Raw genomic sequence first — 22,870 nt, 5'->3', positions numbered from 1 at the left:
TGCTAAGTGGTAGGCTGCCATTCAAGCCCATAGCTGCTTCTAAAGCCCTTGCTGTCCAACATCCGCTTATATCCTACACAACTTTGCTCAGAGAACCTGGAGGCTCTGTCTCTCCAATGATGCTGTGAGCTGCTCCCCCTCCCTACCTATACCTGGAGATGCTTGGCAAGTAGTGACTGAAGGAATGGGCCAGCCAACAGATGAGCAGGGGGGTTATGCGGGGACTGGCTTACTCTGCACATCTCTGTAGACCCATCCAGAGCCCCAAACCACTGCAGGTAGAGCCTGTGAGCAAGTCTTCTGCAGAGCTGGCACTGTCTGGCAGTCCCATGTGTGGGGTGGGCAGACATCTGGGTCCTTCATCCCAAGACTGTCACCAAAGACACTTCAAGTGTCTCCAATATGTAGCAGCACACACATCTACAACCAAGTGTAATTTTCTAAATAAGTCCAAGTTGGTTAGTAAACCGATGGACTCCAGTTCTGAGCTGTCAGAGAGGTGTGATTCTGGGGCACAGAAGCTATTCAGCTTGTTCATCAGGAAGATCAAAGTTAGGAAGAAATTCCCAGCAGGCAACTATCCAGCATAGCTGGATGGCACGATTTTCTCTGAGGAGGCAAACAGCTCTTGCTACCAGAGATTGCAGGGGTGTGCAAAACATGGAAAATTATGAGGAGTTACAAGGGAGGCTGAGGACCAGGTTATCTTGAAATTCCATTCCAAGAGTAAGACTCTAGGATTCATCAGTTGGATGGCTGTTATGCAAAGCCCTAATAAAATCAAGTATAGTGGAGCCAGGCTGGAGAAGTAGCCCACATCTGGGGTACTTTCAAAGAACAGGAGAGCTGTGAGACATGGGCAGCACTGCTGAAACTGAAGCATTGCCCCGCCTAGGTCTGATATTTGCCCAAAGATGCCAGGGAGCATGGAGGAAGGGCAGCCTTGAAGAAGTAGTTCTGTCATCCACAAATGTATTAAATATTTGACAATCCATTTACATTTACCCACTTAGGCATATTCTAAAAAATTACTTGAAATTTATAGTGATCTGTTTAGAACAAGGAATCAAGATAATGCTTTTGCTACCACATGAAGCAACACTCCAGCAAAAAGGGCTGTGGCTTAGCAAAAGTGTTCTCCTTTATAAATCCATCTGGGACTATGACCATGTGGTTAAAAGGAGAAACATGTCTTTCAGAAGCCAGTTTGGCTGGGTTTACCCATTTGAAGCAGCGATGAGAGCTTCTGGCTCAGGCAGATGTCTTGAAAACTTTGGTGTGCACCAGAATCACCTGGATGGTTCAAATTAATGTTGCTGGGGCCTGCCTCAAGTTTCTGATTCAGCAGGTCTAGGATAGAGTTAGATAATTTGTGTCTCTGACAAGTTCCCAGATCATCAAGTTGTGCTGATGCTGATAATGCAGGGACCACACTTTGAGAACCACTGCTTTAGATCCAACCCTTCTTTCATGTAGCGTTGGCAAACAGAAGAGCAGAGGGGCAAGGTAAGCCACTCTGAGGTCATGTAGCAGGAAAATACTTCTCGTGCCCCAAAGCTGAGCACTTAGTCCTTGTCAACACTCTGTTGTACATCACTTGTACAGCATCTTGTAAACTGTGAAATGTTTCTACCTCTACCAGTTCATTTTTGTTTCCATCTTCATAACCACTCCATGAGATTGGAAGGGTTGGTATAATTATCTTCCTTCTAGAAATGTGAGAACTGAGACTCAAAGAGGTTCAGTGACTTGTCCCAAGTGAAATAGTAGTAGTTTGTCAAAAAAGAGATTCAGACAGGTCTTCTAATTCCAAATCTGACTGTTTTCTGAAGCTGACTTCATTCACCAGAGGCATTGCCCTAAGCACTTTACACATATTAACTTATTTAAACCTCACAACAATACCATATAAGTTCTATTATTACACTCATTATACAGGTGAAGAAACTGAAGGACAGAAAGGTTAAGTAACTTGTCCAATGTTACACAGCAAGTAAGTAGAGAAATCACTGAATCCAGTGAATACAGCTTTGGAGCTCCCATTCTTATTAAGCCACTATGCTGTGAAATGTAAAATCTATCTGGTTTAGGACAAGCTGGGACTCACTATCTGCAAAGTAAATTCTGGCATCTAGATGAGACACTCACTTTGACAGCATACTCGTTGCCATTCTGCAGGCTCACGGCAACTTGAACTTTGGCATTGGCTCCCTCTCCCAGCAGTTCAGAGGTCAGCTTGTACACATCTAAAGGTGAAATGGAGGAGAAGCATAACAAGATGAGTCACCCCTTTGCAGAGAAGGAAAGAAGAGCTGTGTCACTTGGCTTCCCCAGTCTGACAGCGCAGGTGCTCAAGGACCCGGCAGTGCTCATTGATGAGAAAGGCCACTAGTGCTGCCGGCTGCCTTGGGACTCAGCTTCACGACAAGCAGGTCTCATCGCAGGATCTTGTTCCTCATTTTAGAGATGAGGTCAGTGAAGGGGGTTCAATTCAGCACATGCTTCCCAAGCACCTACTGTGTGCCAGACAACTTGTCAGACTCACAATAGGGACAGAGTGAGGAATAAAATATAGTCCCTGGCCTTTGAGAGTCACAGTCTGCTGGGGAAGACAGACAGGTATGTACACAAGTGACCCCAGAATAAACCAGAGAGGGATGAAACACAGTAAGAAAAAAAAGAGCAGGGGAAGGGGAAGGGGAAGGTTAAATCTGCTCAGTGGATCTGGGGGATCCTCACAGAAGGGATGCGATCTGAATGGACATCATTCATTCACTCACTCATTTGTTGAGCACCTACCACATGACCAGTGCCAGGAACTGGTGATACAAAGGGGAATAAAGCACTGCTTTATTTTATACCACACATAGTGGAAGTCACTGGAGATTTCTGAGAAGTTTCCAGCAGTTACCCACAGGAAACAGGAGAGAGAAGTAAGATGCAAACGGATGCCTCGAGGTTTTTAGAGTGCTGAGTCAGAGCGATTCTAACACAGCAATAGCCCTGGGTGAAAAGTATATTTAGGTGATCTCCCAGGCTCACAAAGAGCACAAGCTCTCTGAACCCCTTCCAAAGGAAGCCACAGCTCCATCAAGGCCTCTGCTGAGCTGACCTCTTCCTCCCTTGGTTACTGTTCTTCACCTTTTTCCTCTAAAGGTAGCCTAGCATTAAAACCCGCAGAATACTGTTAACCATGAAATTAGATTTTATCACTTAGTTATGAGAAACTCCATAATTGCACAAGTCATCTGTGAATAACAGGAAATACTCTCTTGTTCATTGAAAGAGAAAGACCTGTTGATTTGGAAACTATTCTAAAACCCATGGGACTTTTGTTCATTCCCCACCTTCAACCTCTCTGCCATACACACATTATTGTTAAACACAAATAGACAAAACCTTACACTATGCACCTTCTTGGTTCCATCACTGTTTGGTCTTACAGCTGTTTGTATTTTAAATGACATGCTTCTCTCACAATGGATACTTGGATAGTAGCCCCTGCACATGTCAGGACAGGTTGGTGGCTGGAAGTCCAATATTCCTGACTTACAAAGGGTTTGTTTTAGGACCACTCTACAAAACAATCAATTCACTAGTTATGTCTGCAGTGCTGGAAAGAGGGACCATATAGGGAAGCTATTTCAAGTCTCACAATGAAAGAAACAAAAGTAGATGCTGGGGGTCACTCCGTCATTCCTTGGTTACTCCTAGGAATAATGACTGAACCTTGCAGGTGTGTCCAATGAGTCACTTCATCCCATCTAGTGCCCAGTGATAGCAGGACCAGCTCTGAGCCTAGTGCCTCACAGTGTTCAAAATGTTTGATGACCTGATCATGTCCCCTGAACACAACATGCACTCTTCAAATGGAGTCAGAGTCATCCGGCACAAATAGCTGCAATCTCTAGGAGCTGAATTCTCTACTGATAGAAGGTTCACGTCTCTTTCTTTCTTTTTTTTTTTTTTTGGTCTGGCCATGCCACATGGCCTGCAGGATCTTAGTTCCCCAACTAGGGACCAGGCCATAGTAGTGAAAGTGCTGAGTCCTAACCACTGGACTGCCAAGGAACTGCCTAGAAGATTTAAGTTTCATTTGCAGCCACAGCCTTTGATGTTTCATCTTCCTCTGCCATGGTTGTTCCACCTCTCAGCAGCTCCTCCAAGACTAGCGGAGGGAAGGATTACATCTGAAAAGGGGCTGAAACATACCAGGCGACCTTGCTCCATATGCGACTGTGACAGGCTGCCTTTCTGTTCCCTGATGAAGGGCTCAGACCATTCAGAGGAGGCCTGTGCATCATCTGGGAGCTTTTCCCATCCTGGTGCTCTCTCTCTGTCACCCCCTTTCTATAAACCGTCTCATCTTCGCCTTTTTAAAAAAATTTTCTCAGCTTAAAAGTGTATTAGCTAGCGCTGCCATATCTAGATACCACCGACTGGGTGGCTTAGACCATAGAAATGCATTTTCGCACAGTTCTGGAGGCCATAAGTCCAAGATTTGAGGTGCTGCCAGATTTGGGGTCTATGAGGCTTACAGACACCACCTTCTTGCTGTGTCCTCACGTGGCTTTTTCTTTATGCTCATGTCTCTCACTCCTATCTTCCGTGCCTATCACATGGAGAAACATGAAGCTGGCTCTGAGATCTATACTCAGGGCTTCCAGGATGCTGGTATACCTGGGGAGTCAACGACCCAGCTCTAAGAGATCAAAGAGAGTGACCAACCTTCAAACTTTCCTGGCAAGGAATCAGTGGCCCGGGCCTTCCGCTTCTTCTTCTTCCTCTTGTCACTTTCTGCAATGGGAACGGGTTCACTGCTACCCATCTCTGGGAGAAGAGAGGAGATGGAACGGAAGTATCACTGGACTGATCAAGCTATAAGTTCACCCAGAAGAAAGAGGAGGGGGGAGACCCAGGAGCTTTACACTCACGGCTTTTAAATATCTATGAGGACTATTGATCTGTTTTGACCCAGGAGGAAAAACTAAAGGCGAACCATTATAGGAGATCATTAACTGTGGAAAGGAATTCAGACAGATGGGCTAGATTAAAAGAGGATAGCAGAAGCCTGCTGAAACCAAGCTCATTAGCACACGGATTGAGATGTGCCACCAAACTGAGCGTGAATCCTTAAGCAGAATCCTACCTGTGACATCTTCCAGCCTCAGCACCAGAAAGGTAGGACCCAGCGAGCTAAGCAGAAAGGGAGATGGGTTTGGGAGGGCAGTCCATACAAATGAAATGACATGTTCAGTAACACCCCTGCGGATGTGCAAAGGATTCAAAAGGTCCTCAGTGGAGACTGCTTCTGTGAAGTACAACAGGGCAGGGGTTTGGTTTGAGGGTGGCCCTAAATTCCTTCATGTCCAAGAGCATAGACTTGAGGGCCTGTGAGGCACACTCTCCCTCCTTAGCTCCTTATTTCAGAGGATGCAGGTAGGGTCCACTCAGAAGTCTGCCGTTAACAGGTCTATGCCGTGTTGCTGGATTCAGTTATTTTACAAAAACATTATTATCTCTCCCTGGAAGGCACCTGGCTCCCCACCTTAAAGGGAGGATTTGTGAGGCAGACATTTAGACACTGGACAGAAAAGGGTACGGCCAGAGAAAATAAAGCAGGAGACTGAGAGGGGGAAAGAGAAAAGGAGGAATAATGTACCAGTGGCCAATCACAGTCCTGTTTCTAAGACACTCTAGTAAGGGCCTTCCCCTGTTAAAGATAAATTACTTATAGAACATGTCATGCCCTTGATCCAGAGTGGAGCCTTAATACCCTTTGCCTGCAGTTAGAAATAATAAGATTTCTGTGAAGTCTCTGGGTCTAAATCCCCACCAGGGTGATTAAACCTTTACATCCTTCTAAAATAGAGGCGCTCGAGTGCTGATGGGGTATACAATGTGAGAGACTTTTAGACCAACCTTCAGTAAACACAGGCTTGGGTTGCTGGATTTCTTTCTTTTTTTTTTTTCTGAGATTTTGAAGTGGAAGCTGGCTCTTTGCCCACTGAGGGGAAAGGCCTACTCTCTACTCAGAGGACCCCAGCTGAACACGATCAGAAAATTGGCAAGTCTGCTCAGGAAGACAGATTAGAGCCTAGGCATAGCTACTGTACATTGTTCTCAGAAGCAAGTATGCAACAGCCACTGGGAGAAAGCACACAGAACAATGGCACGTTTCAATAGCACAATCCAGAAAAACCTGGTTAAGCAGCCAAGTGTCTGACAGCTCAATGGAGGTGCATTCTTCCTTCCCTTCCGTTTTAAGGATCCGCTGACAGCAGACTTTCATTTACATTTTAGAGTACAGATGAACACGTGAAGAAAAGGAATCCACAAAGGATCTCTACTACTCTAGCTGACAGCTTTAAGCACAAGATGTATCTGGGGACTGCAACATGCTATGAATTCAAAGAACCGAACTTAAACATTAGCACCCCAAGATCCATCCTCCCAAAGGGAGACTAAAAGGAAAAGAGATGCCCAACATAGTAAGAAATTCTACAGAAATAAAACACAGGGTCACTTGTCTTCAAGACCCCAGGAAGGGGGCACTGGGCAAGGGGACAGCAGGCTGAGGAGGGACCACTGTCCCTCTTGCCCTGCCCTTGTGTGCAGTCCAGTGGCAAGCCCCCTCCCACCTGGTCCCACATCTATTTTCTCACTAGCACTGTGAGCCAAGTGCAGAGTGGACAGATCTGGGATTCACTTCTCTTTTTCCTTCCCCTGTCCACGCTCTGAAGGAGGGCTGAAGGACAAGCAAAACAGCCCAAAGGCAGCAATGGAGAGGCGCAGCAAGAGAGCTAGCGGCGTTATGGTTCACGGGGGACGCTCAGACATACTTATGACTCTAGCTAGAAAACCCTGTTAGTCGCAATTTATACTTGGTTTTCACCACAGCAGGGCTGAGGGAGCCTCTCGTGGAAGCAGCATACCTCTGAGCACTGCCACACATGCGATATAAGATTTTATGGCTTCACACACAAAAAGATAGAATACCTGGTCTATTCTGCATGGATTCCAATGGAAGAGGGTATGCCAGAAGGGACAGATGGTTAAGACTTTCCTTGGAAACAGAACTTGTTGAAGGAGAGTTGTTTTTGAAACTAGGAAGAAAAAAATGTAGGAAGGCAGTGAAGTGAAAAAACATATTTAACTTCCCTGTTTACAGTGGGGGGTGGGTGGGGCAGGAAGTGGGATGGGGATGTGTCATCATCTTACCAAAGGGCTGAAAGCTCTTTACCTGGAGCCTGTCCATGCACTCTCTTGGGACCTTCGTTTATTATGTGTGTAATCATTTGATAAAGGCTTCCTCAGGGTGCGAGGCTCCACAATCAAGCTGGTCCTTGGCTCACCTCCTTTCCTTGGCCTAAGAACTCCTCTCAGCCATCAAAGCCCAGCTCAAAAGTCTCCTCTCTAATAACTTAAGGTCTTCACAAATACTTTGGCAATCTATGCAAAGAGATTCCTGTACTGTACTGTGTAGGGTCCTCCAGCCACTGCTTCCAAACACCCTGCTAGCACTAATGCTAGAGCACCGGGGCTACTGGGCCTTGAGCTCTCTCCAGCGTCCTAAAGGCCAGAGCTGTCTTCACCTGCTCACCCCTGTGTCTTCTAAGTAAATCATGGTGCAGTCAGATGCATACCAGGCATCAGAAAATGTGTACTGAAGTAAAAATGACATGAGAGGACATACACCCTTGGGCTTTGGTGCAGGCCTGTCACCAGGCCCTCTATGTGCCAAGTGCACACACTGAAAGAAATACAGGGACACCTTTGCCCTGTAGGCAGCACAGAGAATCCATTCACTGAGTTCCCTGAAACACTCCCTCTCAACAAAGCCCCCTGACTGAAAGGCCCTTAACTTTCTAGCAGGAAGCCTTGTCTCTGCTACAGGATCAGCTGATGTGCCAGCACTTCCTTCACGCCTGAAGACAGACCTCAGCTAGCACTTCACTGCCCCCAGCCCTTGCTTTCCTCTTGGGCGAGGCTTAGGGGTCCACTGCTCATGTACCAGTGGAGGTGGAGCTGGAGAGGAAGCACACTGCTGACAGGAAAGGTGTGTGGGCTTGGCGTCGGGAGACCTAGTAACAGTTCAGTTCAGATATTACCAGATGTAGCACCAAGACCAAGTTACTTTGCCTCTTCAAAGTGCCAGTTTCCTCATCTACAGATTAGGCTTAAGAATAATACCTGCCCTTTCCAGCAATGCTGTGAGGATCCAGTGTTTTACATAAGATAGAGGTGTTTCAAAAACCACATGTATGCACAAGTCTGTATGCACATACACAGAGGAGAAAGACTAGACAGAAATTCATACAAGTGTTAAACTACGACAATCTGAAAGAGTGTTGACGATGCACCAAGCACAGGTATTTCACATACATTATCTCTAACTCTCGCAATAATCGCCAAAGGTAAGCACTTCACCATATTTCAAGTGAGGAAACTGGGGCTCAGAGGTTAAATTATCTGTGTGTGCTAGCTGCTCAGTTGTGTCTGATTTTTTGTGACTCTATGAGCCTGCCAGGCTCCTCTGTCCATGGGATTCTCCAGGCAAGAATACTGGAGTGGGTTGCCACTCCCTTCTCTAGGAGATCTTCTCTACCCAGCATTTGAACCCAGCTCTCCTGCATCATGGGCAGATTCTTCGCTATCTGAGTCATGAGGGAAGCTAAATTATCTACTCAATGCTGCCCTTTCAAGTCCAGGTTATGTCTGGTCTATAGCAGTTTTCTCTGTGTGATGGGGTGATTTTTATTTTCTTTATATTTTTCAGTATTCTCCAAATGGTATCAATGATGTTTACTATTTTATTTAGTGCTATTACTGTTTCAGTCAAGTTTTTATTTTTCAACAAAATATACAATAATATTTCTCTAACATACATTTGAATTTAGTCTGTACAGCTTTACAAATTATACCTAGATTTCTTTATACTGAAATTCAACATTAGACAGAGGAAAAAAAACATTTCAAGAATTCTGGTGCCTTGAATATATCATTTTTGTAATTATGAAAAACAACAAATACCATTTAAATTTTTATCTTTATAAATACTATTTTTTTAAAAGGAAAAACTTTGTGAAAAAAAAAAAAACAACTCTAAAATAATGCATTGAACACCTGTGTCTGAGATACACCCTTTTAAGTCCTGGCTCTTCACATTGTGTGAGCTTTGGTAAATTGCTTAGCTTCTCTGAGGATCAGTTTCTTTATATACAAAACAAGGCCAGAGTAAGACCCCCGGCTCTCTACATCAACAAGAATTTTGTGAGGATCAAATGAAAAACGAGAAGTGGAAGCACTGCTGACTTATTCATTTAACAAATACTATATTTATTGGGCACCTACTGGCTGTCCAGTGCTAGACACTGAGAACACAAGAGAAGACACAGTCTCTACCCTGATGGAATTTAAGTCCACTGGAATTTAAAACCATTTCAATTCTGTGGGATAAGTACTATGACAGGGGAGTACCAGGTGCTGTGGAGCAAAAGACAGGCATTCATCTCAGCTTGGTCACTAGAAGAAGGGACAGCTAAGCTGACACCTGAAGGATGAGCAGGAACCAGCCAGGCAGGGGCTGGGGAGAGAGAGAGAGGAGGTACACGTGCTAAGGCCTGCAGAAGAGGCCGCGTGGCCGGCTGGTGCCATGCAAGTTGTTCAGGCTGGCTGGAATGCAGAGGATGTGGGGAAGTGGTGATAAGCTAGTTGAAGGGGTGAGCAGACGCAGATCATACGCTGTCTCACCATCAAAGTATCATCATCACCACCAGTTTATGTGTTTCTATGTCTCGACATAAGTTTATCTTGCTTTCTCCATTAAAATAAGAGGAGGGATGCACAGTCTCCTTTCTTTGTAAAACACATTATCAAGTGGAAGTGTAGTAGGTGTTAAAGATACGATCCAACCACCAACCTGGCTCCTGCATGTGGAGAGGGCCCAGAGAACTCACAGAGCACAAATGGGTTAAGGGGGCTTACCCCGTAGGACTACAAGAGCCACAGATATTCCTGACATGCAAGTACCCATCCACTGTTCAGCCCACAAGCCGGCCTCAAGGCCCAGCTTCTGACAGAACTGTGTCATTTCTCCACGAAGTCTTAGGAGCCACACTGCCCCCAAAGGCACCAGACCTGTTCACCACCTTTCGGTACAGCTTAGAGAGAACCAACCAGCACGAACATCTGGTACGTGGCACCAAAGATGATCATTCTTCCCCAAGAACATGACTTTGCTAGCTAAGTCGGCTTGGCAAACTTAGTTCATGCTCCTCTCCCATCTACCCTAGAATTCTTGTTAAGGTCTATAATTCACTTTCCAACCTGTGAGAGGAGTTCCCTTAGTCACTGGAGCCTTCTAGAGAATGAAGTGGTGACAGTAAGCTGCTGAGGATAATTATCCATTCAGCTGTCTTCTCAGTCATCAGCTGGCTAAGGGCCCCCAAACAAATGGAGAACTAAGAAAATGAAAGGAAGTCGAGGAAATGAAAGGAAGGGTGATGGACACTCCTAAGGAAGAGGCTGGGACTAAGGAATCTGGGCAGAGGATGAGGCAGGGAAGAGGAGCTGGGGAGCCTGGCCTGGAACGTTTACTTCTCTGAAGCAGTAGTAACAGTAGCGGTAGCAGTACACACGCCACACTGACTTGATGCTTACCACACGTCAGGCAAAGTTCTAAGCATTCTACAAATACCACAGTTTACATAAACTGACTGACTCAATTGTTAGAACTCTATAAGGTAAGTATAATTATTATACACATTTTACAGATGAAGAAACTGGGTACAAGCAGATTAAGTAATCTGCCACAATTATACTGCTAGTAAGTGGCAGAGCTGGGATTTAAATCTAGAGAGTCTGGCTCAGAATTCAAGCTTTTAACTATTACAGTATATTTAAACGTGAATGCAGAAAGGCAGAAGGGGACAAGCAGCCATAGTTAGCCAGGTGCCAGACAAGAATGCTTTTACACTGAAACCTTAGCATGGAGTCTCCCCTCCGATGTGCTGTGAGCTACTGATCCTCTCACCAGCTGAACAACATCACTTTTCCTGTGTACTATGATGTCAAAAACACTGGGCGGCTCTAGCTTACATAAAACAAGGTCATGACTCACCATCATCACTATTAATCTAAAATCTAACTACCCAGAAGTTTTCCCTCCCTTGCTCTGAGGCAGTTTTGTATTTTGTGTTTTGGCCTGTTACAGGATGAGTTACCAGCCAGTCCAACTACATTATTCCATGGCACTGATATCAGGACAAGGCTACTGTGTTCTTCTGTCTGACTGATCAGCTGGCTGATTTGGTTTCTGGTGCTATCATGTAGGGGACAAGATCAAGGAAAGGGCACACTCCAATGGAAGTCAAATTTAACACATGATGGACGAAAGGAGCACCTTGTGAAATCAGCCTGTCCTGATCAAAGGACAGCCTGTGAATGTGATTCCAAGGGTTGACAGTATTTCACAGGTTTGCCCCAGAGTCCAGGGTGCAGCGAGGCTGGGCGGCATTATGCAGACTGCAGCCTACCACTCAACTACGATGAGGCCCACTAAGGCGCCAGTGGGGTTACAACAGGCCTCAAACAGGGTGGGGATGGTAAGATTCCCAGGGGCAAAAGGTCTAGTTTCAGGACCATCTTCTTCCTCTGTTCTGATTCTGGGCTCATGTGTAGCCTTCAGAGCTGTCACTGCATCACCTGGCGAAAGGAATGAGAACAGGAAAGGTGGGGCGGGTAAAGGGAATGTGTACTGAAGAAATGGTAAACAGGAAAAGAGAACTGCCATATGACCATACCTGGGTATTTTTCTGAAGAAAATGAAAATATTAACCTGAAAAGATACCTGCTCCCTCATGCTCACAGCAGCATTATTGACAAGAGCCAAGATATGGAAACAATGTAAGTATCCACTGATGGATAGGCAGATAAAAGAGTGTGAGATACACACACACATACATATATACACACAGTGGAATAGTATTCAGCCATAAAAAAGAATGACATCTTGCAATCTGCAATGATATGGATGGTCCTTGAGGGTACTGGGCTAAGTGAAATAAGTCAGACAGAGAAAGACAAATACTATGTGATCAGTGAATATAATTTATATGTGAAATCTTAAAAAAGAGAACAGACTGCTCATTGCTAGAGGTGGCAAGTAAAGGGTGGGTGAAATTGGGGGTACGAGGAGTAAAAAGGTACAAAATTCTAGTCATAAAATAAGTAAGTCATGGGATAGAATGTGCAGCGTGGCAATTATAAGGGCTTCCCGGGTGATTCAGTCGGTAAAGAGTCTGCCTGCAATGCTGAAGAGCCGAGTTTGATCCCTGGGTTGGGAAGATCCCCTGGAGAAGGAAATGGCAACCCATTTCAGTATTCTTGCCTGGAGAATGCCAGGGACAGAGGAGCCTGGTAGGCTACAGGACATGGGGTCACAAAGAGTTGGACATGACTGAGCGACTAACAGACAACATAGGACAACTATATTAATAATACTGTATGGTCTGTTTGAAAGTTGCTACGAGTAGGCCTTTAAAATTCTCATCACACACAAAAATTCTGTAACTGTGTACAATGATAGATGTTAATGAGACTTACTGTGGTGATCGTTTCACAAATATCAAATCATTATGTTGTACATCTGAAACTAATAAAATGTTGTATGTTGATTATGCCTCAATTTAAAAAAAAATAGCAAGCAGGAGTAAAGGACTGGATTTGTGTGAGCAGGACAGTATAAAAAGCCAAAGTCAGCTCACCCAAACTTATTAATACAGCCCACAAGGTCCTTCAACATCTGGTGCCCATCTACTTTCCAGCCTCACCAACCTTTAGTCATTTATTCTTTCATGAAAAAATGAAGAGTGGCTAGTTCAGCTTGCAATTCACAAACAATCTCACAAGTGCTTTTCCTCAATACAAGTGCTGTGCTTTGATATACAGCAGGAGAGCTTTGAACATTCTCACTGTGTCATATGGAATATTAAAAAGTTGTGTACTCAAGGAGATTCAGTAACATTAATGATTTCTACTGCCTCATCAAGGACAGATTTAAATAAACATGGTATTTAAAACAAAACTCTAAGTGTGTAGTGGTAAAGAATACAATGACTGCAAGTACAGTTCAGGGCCACTGCCAGGATTTATGCTAAGGCACCAGCAGTTTGCCTGTTGTTGCTCTGCAACAACAAACAGCATCTTGGCACTATTATGAAAACCTTGTAGATACCCTTTGACCTTGTAGATACCCTGAAAGGTTTTCAGGGCTCCCCAGGGTCTGCAAAACACATTTGTGAACCACTGTTCTAGGCAATGGGGAGGCACTGGCCACCCCTGGAGCTGTGCTTTAGGACAGGGGCCCCCAAACTCCAGGCCTTCTGTTAGATGAGTGGCAGCATTAGATTAGAAATAAAGTATACAACGGATGTGTAATGCACCTGAATCATCGCTAAACCACCCCCCAATCCCCAGTCCACGGAAAAATTGTCTTCCAAGAAATCGGTCCCTGGTGCCAAAAAGCTTGGGGACCGCTGCTTTAGGGCCATCAAACTGGCTGTGATGGCAGAACAAACTGTAGGCTGGAGGGGGACTGGAGGGCAGAGTGACGCTGAGGTAACCTGGAGGAGAGTAGGGAAGGTGTGTAGCTGAGGTGGGGACAGAAAGGAAGAAAAAGAGGTGAGGGGTATTACGGGGAGAGGGAGTGAAGCCACAGAGGCAAAGCTGGTCCTGATCCTGTCCAGTGACTGGAGATGGAGAAGTCAGAGACCACTACCCTCCTCAAAGGAAGGCATGGGACCTAATTTCTCTCCGTCCCCACTGCCTTGTATGGAACCAGACACAGAGGGTTACCTCAATATATGTTACCTAATCAAAGTTGGGTAACGTAAGAACAGCAGTACCATCAAAGAAGGGGAGAACCCACCAAGGGCAGCTCGCTGGGGATGGGAAGCAAGGGAAGTCTGTGTCCCTGGCAAGCTTCAGCCAAAGGAGGGTGACATAGCAGCAAAGTAGGAAAACTCACAGGTCAGGCTAAAGCCATTCTCACCTAGCCCACAGCTAAACCAATCAGCAAATGAGGCACTGTTATAACTGTGAGGCATGAGGAGACCTCAGGTCAGCAAGTCATACAGAACCCTTCAAAAAGTCCTCAGATATGTTACATTTATTTTAAAAACCTGAAAAGATACATTTCAAAACATTATTAACAGCAGTTACTTGGGGAGAATGAAATTAAGTGGGTTCGTAATTTTATTTTTTATAGTTCTGTCGTATTTGATTTTGTTTTGTCATGATACAGTTGTTTTACCTTTAGGGAATAAATGATTTATTTACTGCATGGTTTTCCTTATGACCCTCTCTGCCATTTTCTTCTTGTGCTTCTCCCTGTTTAGTAACTGTCTTAGGGGTGCCAAGGAGCCCAGTGAAACCCCAGTTGCCCAGCTGAACACTGAAGTCTCTGACTTACTCCTTCCTCTGGCAATATCAGATACAGATCTACACCGCTTATGGAAAGTTCTCTTTATGCCATTTTGCTTTTATGAAAGACCTTTCTTAGTATGTACTCATTTTCAAGAAATACTAAGAAGGTTTTCCTTTTTATGAGAAAGGATGAAAAGTGAAAACGTAGTTCAGCACATCTTGAATGTTATAATGGCAGCATGCACCGTGAGCAGAGTGGTACCACTGAACTCCTTCCCTAGGAACGACTCTCAGCATCTAGCTCATGGAGCCTGGAACTCTGTCTGTGAGCATCTGTGCTTGATCTCCATTTATTTTGTGCATCCATTAGCAAGATGTGTCCTAAGATAATTGCTTACCACCATTTCAGCTTAAGGAAGGTTTCACTAGAAGGTTCTACTTTCAGATAGAAGGGAAATCTGTAATTTCAACCTGATGCAATCTAAAGTGTTAAGTAAGGGACTTCCCTGGAGGCCCAGTGGTTAAGACTGAGTTTCCAATGCAGGGGACACAGGTTCGGTCATTGGTTGGGGAACTAAGATCCTATGAACCATCCAGTGTGGCCAAAATGTAACAAATTTTTTTCTAAAGTTAAGTAAAATGGGCATCCAATCTTACCTATAGGTCTGCCCAACTCTGTGAAGCGAATCCTCTGTCAACTTGAAACTTCAAATGCAATAATGCTTCTGTCAGGGGGCTGCTGTTTTCCAGCTACAGGAAAGGTTTCAATGGCCTCTGTGCACAGCAGACATTATTCAGTTCTCCATCGGCCTCTGCTTCATCATATCTGGCATGAAAACCTTCAGAAAGCAGAAATGGAAAGGATGTAAAAATACTGACTTAATGACCAGAGAAGATAAAGATCAGCCTGTATTCCCTAAATCTGTGTTATACCAGTAGGTAGGTAATCACAAGGCAATCAGAGATTTCCCCAGTCTTTAAAATCAGGCATTGGAGCATTTAAAATGCTGACACAAAGCTTTGACTTAACAAGTGTCTGGGTTAAAGTTTTCAAATTATGCTTCCACTGTGGCATTCCAGACCCCAAAAGAAGTAACTGGACCTGGATAACAGATATGGACACCTTTGTTCCCTGAACAGCCTCACGCAGAAGGTAAAGGCTGCCACTGCTCTGTTGTCCACTTATTTGGAGATGAATGAACTCTGGGTCCATCTCCCAGTGGTCAGGTCTAAGACTCACAGTGGGGAGGCAAGAGTCAGAAAGGAAAAGTAGATGCTGAGAACGGCAGGTGGCACGAACAGGAACAAGGTTTTCTGCCAATTGCCTAGTTATTGCTGGTTTTCCATCTGATGATTTCATTTTCCAAACGTCCACTGCTATTTTTAATCTCATGGTGCCACTTATCAGCTGCCAAGGTTGATTTGTCAGTTTCTCTATGCAATGAGTATGTACTTCCCCTTTTCCCAACAGGAAAGCTCTGAAAGTGTAGTGCTAACATTTCTAAAGTGTTTTCCTAACTGAAAGCCGGATGTGTTTCATCATTACCTCAAATCTCATGTCCCAAACTGGACTTGTCCCTAACTCCCAGCTACCACCTCCTTCCTCCTTTCTCTTTTTCTCTATCGCATTATCACCCTGCCAGTCACTCAGCCACAGAACCTTTAAATCATTTCTAATGTTACTTTCTCTCCCAACCTCATAAGCTCCAACTATTACTACGTTCAGGCTCTCCTTCAGCCTGGTATGTAGTTCCTTGAAAAATAACACCCATTCATCCTTCCAGGCCCATTATAAATTACTGACAGCAGTCCCACAAATTACAGGAATAGTCCCTAACTTTTTTTCTACTTCATTCAACATTGAATTGAAAGCACATCTACTATGGTAATACTTAGAGTTGGCTCCCCTCATGCACACGTGGCTCTCCCATGAGGCCATAAGAGCCTCAAAGGCAAGGACGTATCTTTTTCATCTTTGTATTTCCAGCATTGATCACCTGACCTGCCTCTTGAGAAACATATATGCAGGTCAGGAAGCAACAGTTACAAGGGGACATGGAACAACAAACTGGTTCCAAATAGGAAAAGGAGTACGTCAAGGCTGTACATTGTCACCCTGCTTATTTAACTTCTATGCAGAGTACATCATGAGAAAAACTGGGCTGGAAGAAGCACAAGTTGGAATCAAGATTGCTGGGAGAAATATCAATAAACTCAGATATGCAGATGACACCACCCTTATGGCAGAAAGTGAAGAGGAGCTCAAAAGCCTCTTGATGAAAGTGAAAGAAGAGAGTGAAAAAGTTGGCTTAAAGCTCAACATTCAGAAAACAAAGATCATGGCATCTGGTCCCATCCCTTCATGGGAAATAGATGGGGAAACGGTGGAAACAATGTCAGACTTTATTTTTTGGGGCTCCAAAATCACTGGAGATGGTGACTGCAGCCATGAAATTAAAAGACGCTTATTCCTTGGAAGAAAAGTTATGACCAATCTAGATAGCATATTCAAAAGCAGAGACATTATTTTGCCAACAAAGGTCCATCTAGTCAAGGCTATGGTTTTTCCTGTGGTCATGTATGGATGTGAGAGTTGGACTGTGAAGAAAGCTGAGCGCCGAAGAACTGATGCTTTTGAAGTGTGGTGTTGGAGAAGACTCTTGAGAGTCCCTTGGACTGCAAGGAGATCCAACCAGTCCATTCTGAAGGAGATCAACCCTGGGATTTCTTTGGAAGGAATGATGCTAAAGCTGAAACTCCAGTACTTTGGCCACCTCCTGTGAAGAGTTGACTCATTGGAAAAGACTCTGATGCTGGGAGGGATTGGGGGCAGAGGAGAAGGGGACAACAGAGGATGAGATGGCTGGCTGGCATCACTGACTTGATGGACGTGAGTCTGAGTGAACTCCGGGAGTTGGTGATGGACAGGGAGGCCTGGCGTGCTGTGATTCATGGGGTCGCAAAGAGTCAGACACGACTGAGCGACTGAACTGAACTGAATGTAGTATCTGGCATAAAAAAGGGCTCCAGTTAATATCTGAATGAATTATTTCATCCATAAAATATTTCTTTATTATTCAGAAGAGAACATTAACACATAGAATAATCGTTCCTATTGTGCATTTTACTCCCAAACAAATCTCTGTGGCCCACAGAAACTATTTCCAAGGTCTACAAAAGCTCAGGTTATGTTCCCTCTCCCTATGGGCACAATGCTTCCAGGGACAACCTTGAACACCCTTGACTTTTAACTCTTTGCTTTCAGCCTTGCCATAGGTTTGAATCTCTTGGTCCCTTCTTGTTGCCTATAGTAGGGGTTGGCCATTTTTCTCTGTAAAAGGCCAGAGTCCATATTTTATACTTTGTGTGTCACATGGCCTCTGTCACAACAACTACTCAATTTTGCCTTTGCAGAGCAAAAGAAGCCAGAGATGATGTGAAAATGAGTGAGCATGGCTATATTTCAGTAAGACTTTATTCATGGATGCTGAAGTTTTAATTTTATATGATTTTTGTATCACAAAATATTAATTTTCTCTTGAACTTTTCCCCAACCATTAAAAAAATGTAAATGGCTTGCAGTCCAGACAAAAACAAGTGGAGCCAGATATGGACTGTAGGCCATAGTTTGCCCCAGCTTTCCTTTCCTCACCAACTCCATCCTTCTACACACACACACACACACACACACACACACACACTTCTGTTCATTTCTACCTCTAGTAGACCTAAGTAAAAACAGTCTTCACAATTCCTTTATGGACTTTCATGTTATTCTGTTTGGAGCCACTCAGGGCTGGGGAGAGAGAAAGTGAGTGGGCTTTTGAGTCATTAGGGCCTAGATTCAGAGTCTAGCCTTATCGTGTAATAATGAGGTAACCCTGGACATAATATTTAACCTCTCTTGTGTTTCACTGTTGTCATCTATCAAAAGGGAGCAATAACATCTACCTGACAGGGATTTTGTGAGAATGAGCTAATCTGTATCAAGTTCATGGCACAGTGCCTGGTTTATAGTATGCACTCAATAAATAGTAATTGTTACTCTAGCTTGGGATATGGCTTCCTCAGATCAGCTGTGACTCTGGAAAGCAATCCAGCCACTCTGTAAACCACAACTGGGCAGCAGAAGAGAACAAACTGAGAGCAGAGTACAAAGGCAGAGACAGTATTCGGAGGTTTTCAGACACGTGACCCAGGATTCTGAGTGCCCGGTTGGCCCTGATTCCTTCTGACACCATTCCAAATTCCAGTGGGCCTCTTTTTCTCCTCAGAAAGAACTTCTGACTCTCATACTACCTGAATCTTCTTAGCATTCCATATGAAATATCCAGAAGAGCCCTGGAACCCTCTTCTCATTCCCGCACCTCTTCCTGGTATACATCTGGGAAAGAGTGAAATGTGACCGGGCCAAATCTCACAGACTGCCCTGCCACTGGATCTTACACGGGTCAAGCACCCAACTCTCTCTCAATTATTCATGAATTTTCTGCTGTGCAGAGAATGAATTTTTTTCAGAGTTCAAAAACTAGTCTCTCTATAGAAGCTTTAGAGGAAAAAGAACCAAGTACACAAATAAGACATTTCCCCTCATAAAACATCAGTCAGGGCGCAGATAAGACAGATAAGCTTGTGGTATCTCTGTCCTTGATCCAAAAAGCCAGATTTGAGCCTGGCACTTTCCTGTTCCAACACTTCTAATGGGTATTTACTACCTCTGGAATGACCAAGCTCCCATGCTGTCACTCAGGGCCTCCACAATCTTGCCCTAGCCCACCCTTTCGGCATTACATCTTACGACTCCTCTACAGAAAAATTCTGAAAGAGATGGGAATACCAGACCACCTGACCTGCCTCTTGAGAAACATATATGCAGGTCAGGAAGCAACAGTTAGAACTGGACATGGAACAACAGACTGGTTCCAAATAGGAAAAGGAGTACTTCAAGGCTGTATATTGTCACCCTGCTTATTTAACTTATATGCAGAGTACATCATGAGAAATGCTGGGCTGAAAGAAGCACAAGTTGGAATCAAGATTGCCAGGAGAAATATCAATAACCTCAGATATGCAGATGACACCACCCTTATGGCAGAAAGTGAAGAGGAACTAAAAAGCTTCTTGATGAAACTGAAAGAGGAGAGTGAAAAAGTTGGCTTAAAGCTCAACGTTCAGAAAACAAAGATCATGGCATCTGGTCCCACCCCTTCATGGGAAATAGATGGGGAAACATTGGAAACAGTGTCAGACTTTTTTTTGGGGAGCTCCAGACTCACTGGAGATGATGACTTCAGCCATGAAATTAAAAGACGCTTACTCCTTGGAAGAAAAGTTATGACCAACCTAGATAGCATATTCAAAAGCAGAGACATTACTTTGCCGACTAAGGTCCATCTAGTCAAGGCTATGGTTTTTCCTTGGTCATGTATGGATGTGAGAGTTGGACTATGAAGAAGGCTGAGCGCCGAAGAATTGATGCTTTTGAACTGTGGTGTTGGAGAAGACTCTTGAGAGTCCCTTGGACTGCAAGGAGATCCAACCAGTCCATTCTGAAGGAGATCAACCTTGGGATTTCTTTGGAAGGAATGATGCTAAAGCTGAAACTCCAGTACTTTGGCCACCTCCTGTGAAGAGGTGACTCATTGGAAAAGACTCTGATGCTGGGAGGGATTGGGGGCAGGAGGAGAAGGGGACGACAGAGGATGAAATGGCTGGCTGGCATCACTGACTCGATGGACGTGAGTCTGAGTGAACTCCGGGAGTTGGTGATGGACAGGGAGGCCTGGCGTGCTGTGATTCATGGGGTCGCAAAGAGTTGGACATGACTCAGCGACTGAACTGAACTGAACTGACAGAAGTCCTCATCTATAGCCCAGGCAAAATCGACAGTTTCTACCTAACTTCACTGAACAGTTTCCAGCTTCCCACACTTGTGCATAACTCAATCACAGTACCTGTAGCATTTTATTGCACATCTCCCCCTAGACTGTGAACTAGCCGCAGGGCAGAGACTGTCTGACTCACCTCTGGGTCCCCTACCCCTAGCACAGTGCCTGACATGGGGCAAACATTCAATAAATGTTAATGAATGAATGAAAATATCTGAAGTTATTCTGCCCTTAAACTGCTTTAGCTGGACTCCTATTAGCAGACTAAGCACAGTTTGGGTCATTATTGAGAAGGAGAAAGACCTAAAAGAAAGAAAAGAATGAGCAATGTGATTCAAGCAACAGAAAATATGTTTTAATAGTGAACTAAAAGAAAACATGGCTGTTTAGCCTCCAGTAGAGAAGATGAGGCCCAATTTGATTCTGGTTTTAAGTCTACAAAAGGTTTTCATGAGAAAATCTTGATCTCATCCTCTCTTATAATCAGAGGGAACTTTTCCATATTCATGGAAAGTGGAAAAAGAAGAAACAGCTTAAGTTCAGGCTAGAGGGGCTTAAGATGGAGAGAGAAAAACCAAATCAAGCAGCACTTTTCAAAAGACACTGTCACTGTACTCTTTGGAAAGTGAATTGAAGGGGTTTGGCTGAGTACTGTTTTTTTGGGCCATGCTACGCAATTTGTGGGATTTTTGTAATCTGACCAGGGATTGAACCCTGGTCCTCAGCAGTGAGAGCACAGGGTCCTCTGGACTGCCAGGGAATTCCTGGTAGGCACTTTTGTTGAAGGCTGTGCAAAAGGAAATAAACATGCAGCTCTGTTCCTATTTGCTGTGGAGACCAGGTGGGTGAAACAAAAGTCAGGTAAGACTTTTCTAATGAGTCACTGACTCTTTTTTTTTAGCCGCTGACATTAATTGACCTACTGGCACTTTTTGTCATATTGTCCTTTGCAGTCCTGTGATGGAACAATCTAGTACAGGCATACCTCAGAGATACTGCATGTTTGGTTCCAGATCACTGCAATAAATCAAGTCACATAAATTCTTTGGTTTTTTGGCACATGTAAAAGTTATATCTATACTATATGGTAGTCTATTAAGTAGGCATTATGTCTTAAAAAAACAATGTACATACCTTAATTAAAATGAATCATTAAATTAAATCAATTTAATATTATTAAAATTAATTAAAAATAATAAAATACACTTATTGCTAAAAAATGTTAACCCTCATCTGACAATACACAGTTGCCAAAAACCTTTAATATGTAAGAAATACAGTATTTTCGAAGTGCAATAAAATGAGGCATGACTATGTTTCAAATTTTCTTGATGGGACAATGGAAAGAAAGAGAAGGCATATCAGAGTAAGACAGTAGGGAAATGGTCATAAAAATATACCTTCTATAAAACCAATACCTAATTGTATATCAATAATAATTATCAATAGTATTACTATTGGGATTTTCCTGGTGGTCCAGTGGCTAAGACTCCATGCTCCCAATGCACGGGGTCCTGGTTCCATTCCTGGTCAGGGAACTAGATCCTGCATGCCACAACGAAAGAGCTTGTGTGCTGCAACAAAGTGTTCCCATTCTCCAACTTTCTTTACCTCCTTTCTGAAGAGAGAATAAACAGAGCCCCAGTCACGGCATTTGAAGTCTTCAGTATAGTGAAAAGAACACAGGTCTCTGAATCCAACACTAATAGGTTTGGACCAAGTTCTGTCACTTATGAGCTACATGACTTTGGGCAAATCACTCTAATCTTTCTGAGGTCCAGTTTCTTCATCTTTAAATTGGGGTTAAATATCCCCATGTTATAGGATTCAGAGGATTAAATAAATTATAGTGTGTAATACATCTAATATACTCAGCCACAAAGCAGAGACTAGATAACCGTCAGTGTTCTTCTCTTCACACCTCTATACATTATGGCCACAATTCATCATTTCAGTTTATTTCCCTTCCTCACCAAATCCATTCCTCTCCCTCACCTCCACCTCTAGACCACTGCCCAAGCTGTTCCTTCTCACAGGAATGAACCTCCTTCAAGGCCTAGCATAAATTTTTCAACCTTCAGGAATCCTTGCTGAACCCCCTGTGGTCATGTTGGGATTGATTTCTCCTACTTTGTTTACATTCTTTACTAGATTTACTAGAGTCAACCTGATTTCAGTTATTTATGTACTTACCTGTCTTGCCAACTACACTGGAGGGAGAAGGCTCTGAAAAGACAATTACTTATAGGAGGGCAGGAAATGTGTTGCTCTCTTCTGTGTATATTTCTCAATACCAGGGTCCTGTATGTAGAAAGAACTCAATATGTGTCTTTGAATTGAATCTTGCCACCATGGTTTTTCCAGTAGTCATGTATGGATGTGAGAGTTGGACTATAAGGAAAGCTGAGCACAGAAGAATTGATGCTTTTGAACTGTGGTGTTGGAGAAGACTCTTGCGAGTCCCTTGGACTGCAAGGAGATCCAACTAGTCCATCCTAAAGGAGATCAGTCCTGGGTGTTCATTGGAAGGACTGATGCTGAAGCTGAAACTCCAA

At 43.9% G+C, this 22,870-nt stretch overlaps 1 protein-coding gene across 1 annotated transcript in view; it reads right to left on the bottom strand.

Annotated features, from left to right (window-relative positions):
• MKNK1 (MAPK interacting serine/threonine kinase 1) overlaps positions 1–15,096 on the bottom strand; it is a 34,160-nt gene extending 19,064 nt beyond the window's left edge. The window contains exons 1-4 of the mRNA XM_068963570.1: positions 15,085–15,096; positions 7,000–7,106; positions 4,729–4,830; positions 2,149–2,246 (exon numbers count right to left, since the gene is read on the bottom strand). Of these exons, the coding sequence (XP_068819671.1) occupies positions 2,149–2,246; positions 4,729–4,830; positions 7,000–7,015 (216 nt within the window). The 5' untranslated portion in view covers positions 7,016–7,106; positions 15,085–15,096. The remainder of the gene's footprint in view (positions 1–2,148; positions 2,247–4,728; positions 4,831–6,999; positions 7,107–15,084) is intronic.
• Between the last annotated feature and the right edge of the window lie 7,774 nt (positions 15,097–22,870).

Source organism: Capricornis sumatraensis, chromosome 2, assembly GCF_032405125.1.
Source record: "Capricornis sumatraensis isolate serow.1 chromosome 2, serow.2, whole genome shotgun sequence".
Taxonomy (NCBI): domain Eukaryota; kingdom Metazoa; phylum Chordata; class Mammalia; order Artiodactyla; family Bovidae; genus Capricornis; species Capricornis sumatraensis.
This window is presented reverse-complemented; position numbering and strand designations above follow the sequence as displayed.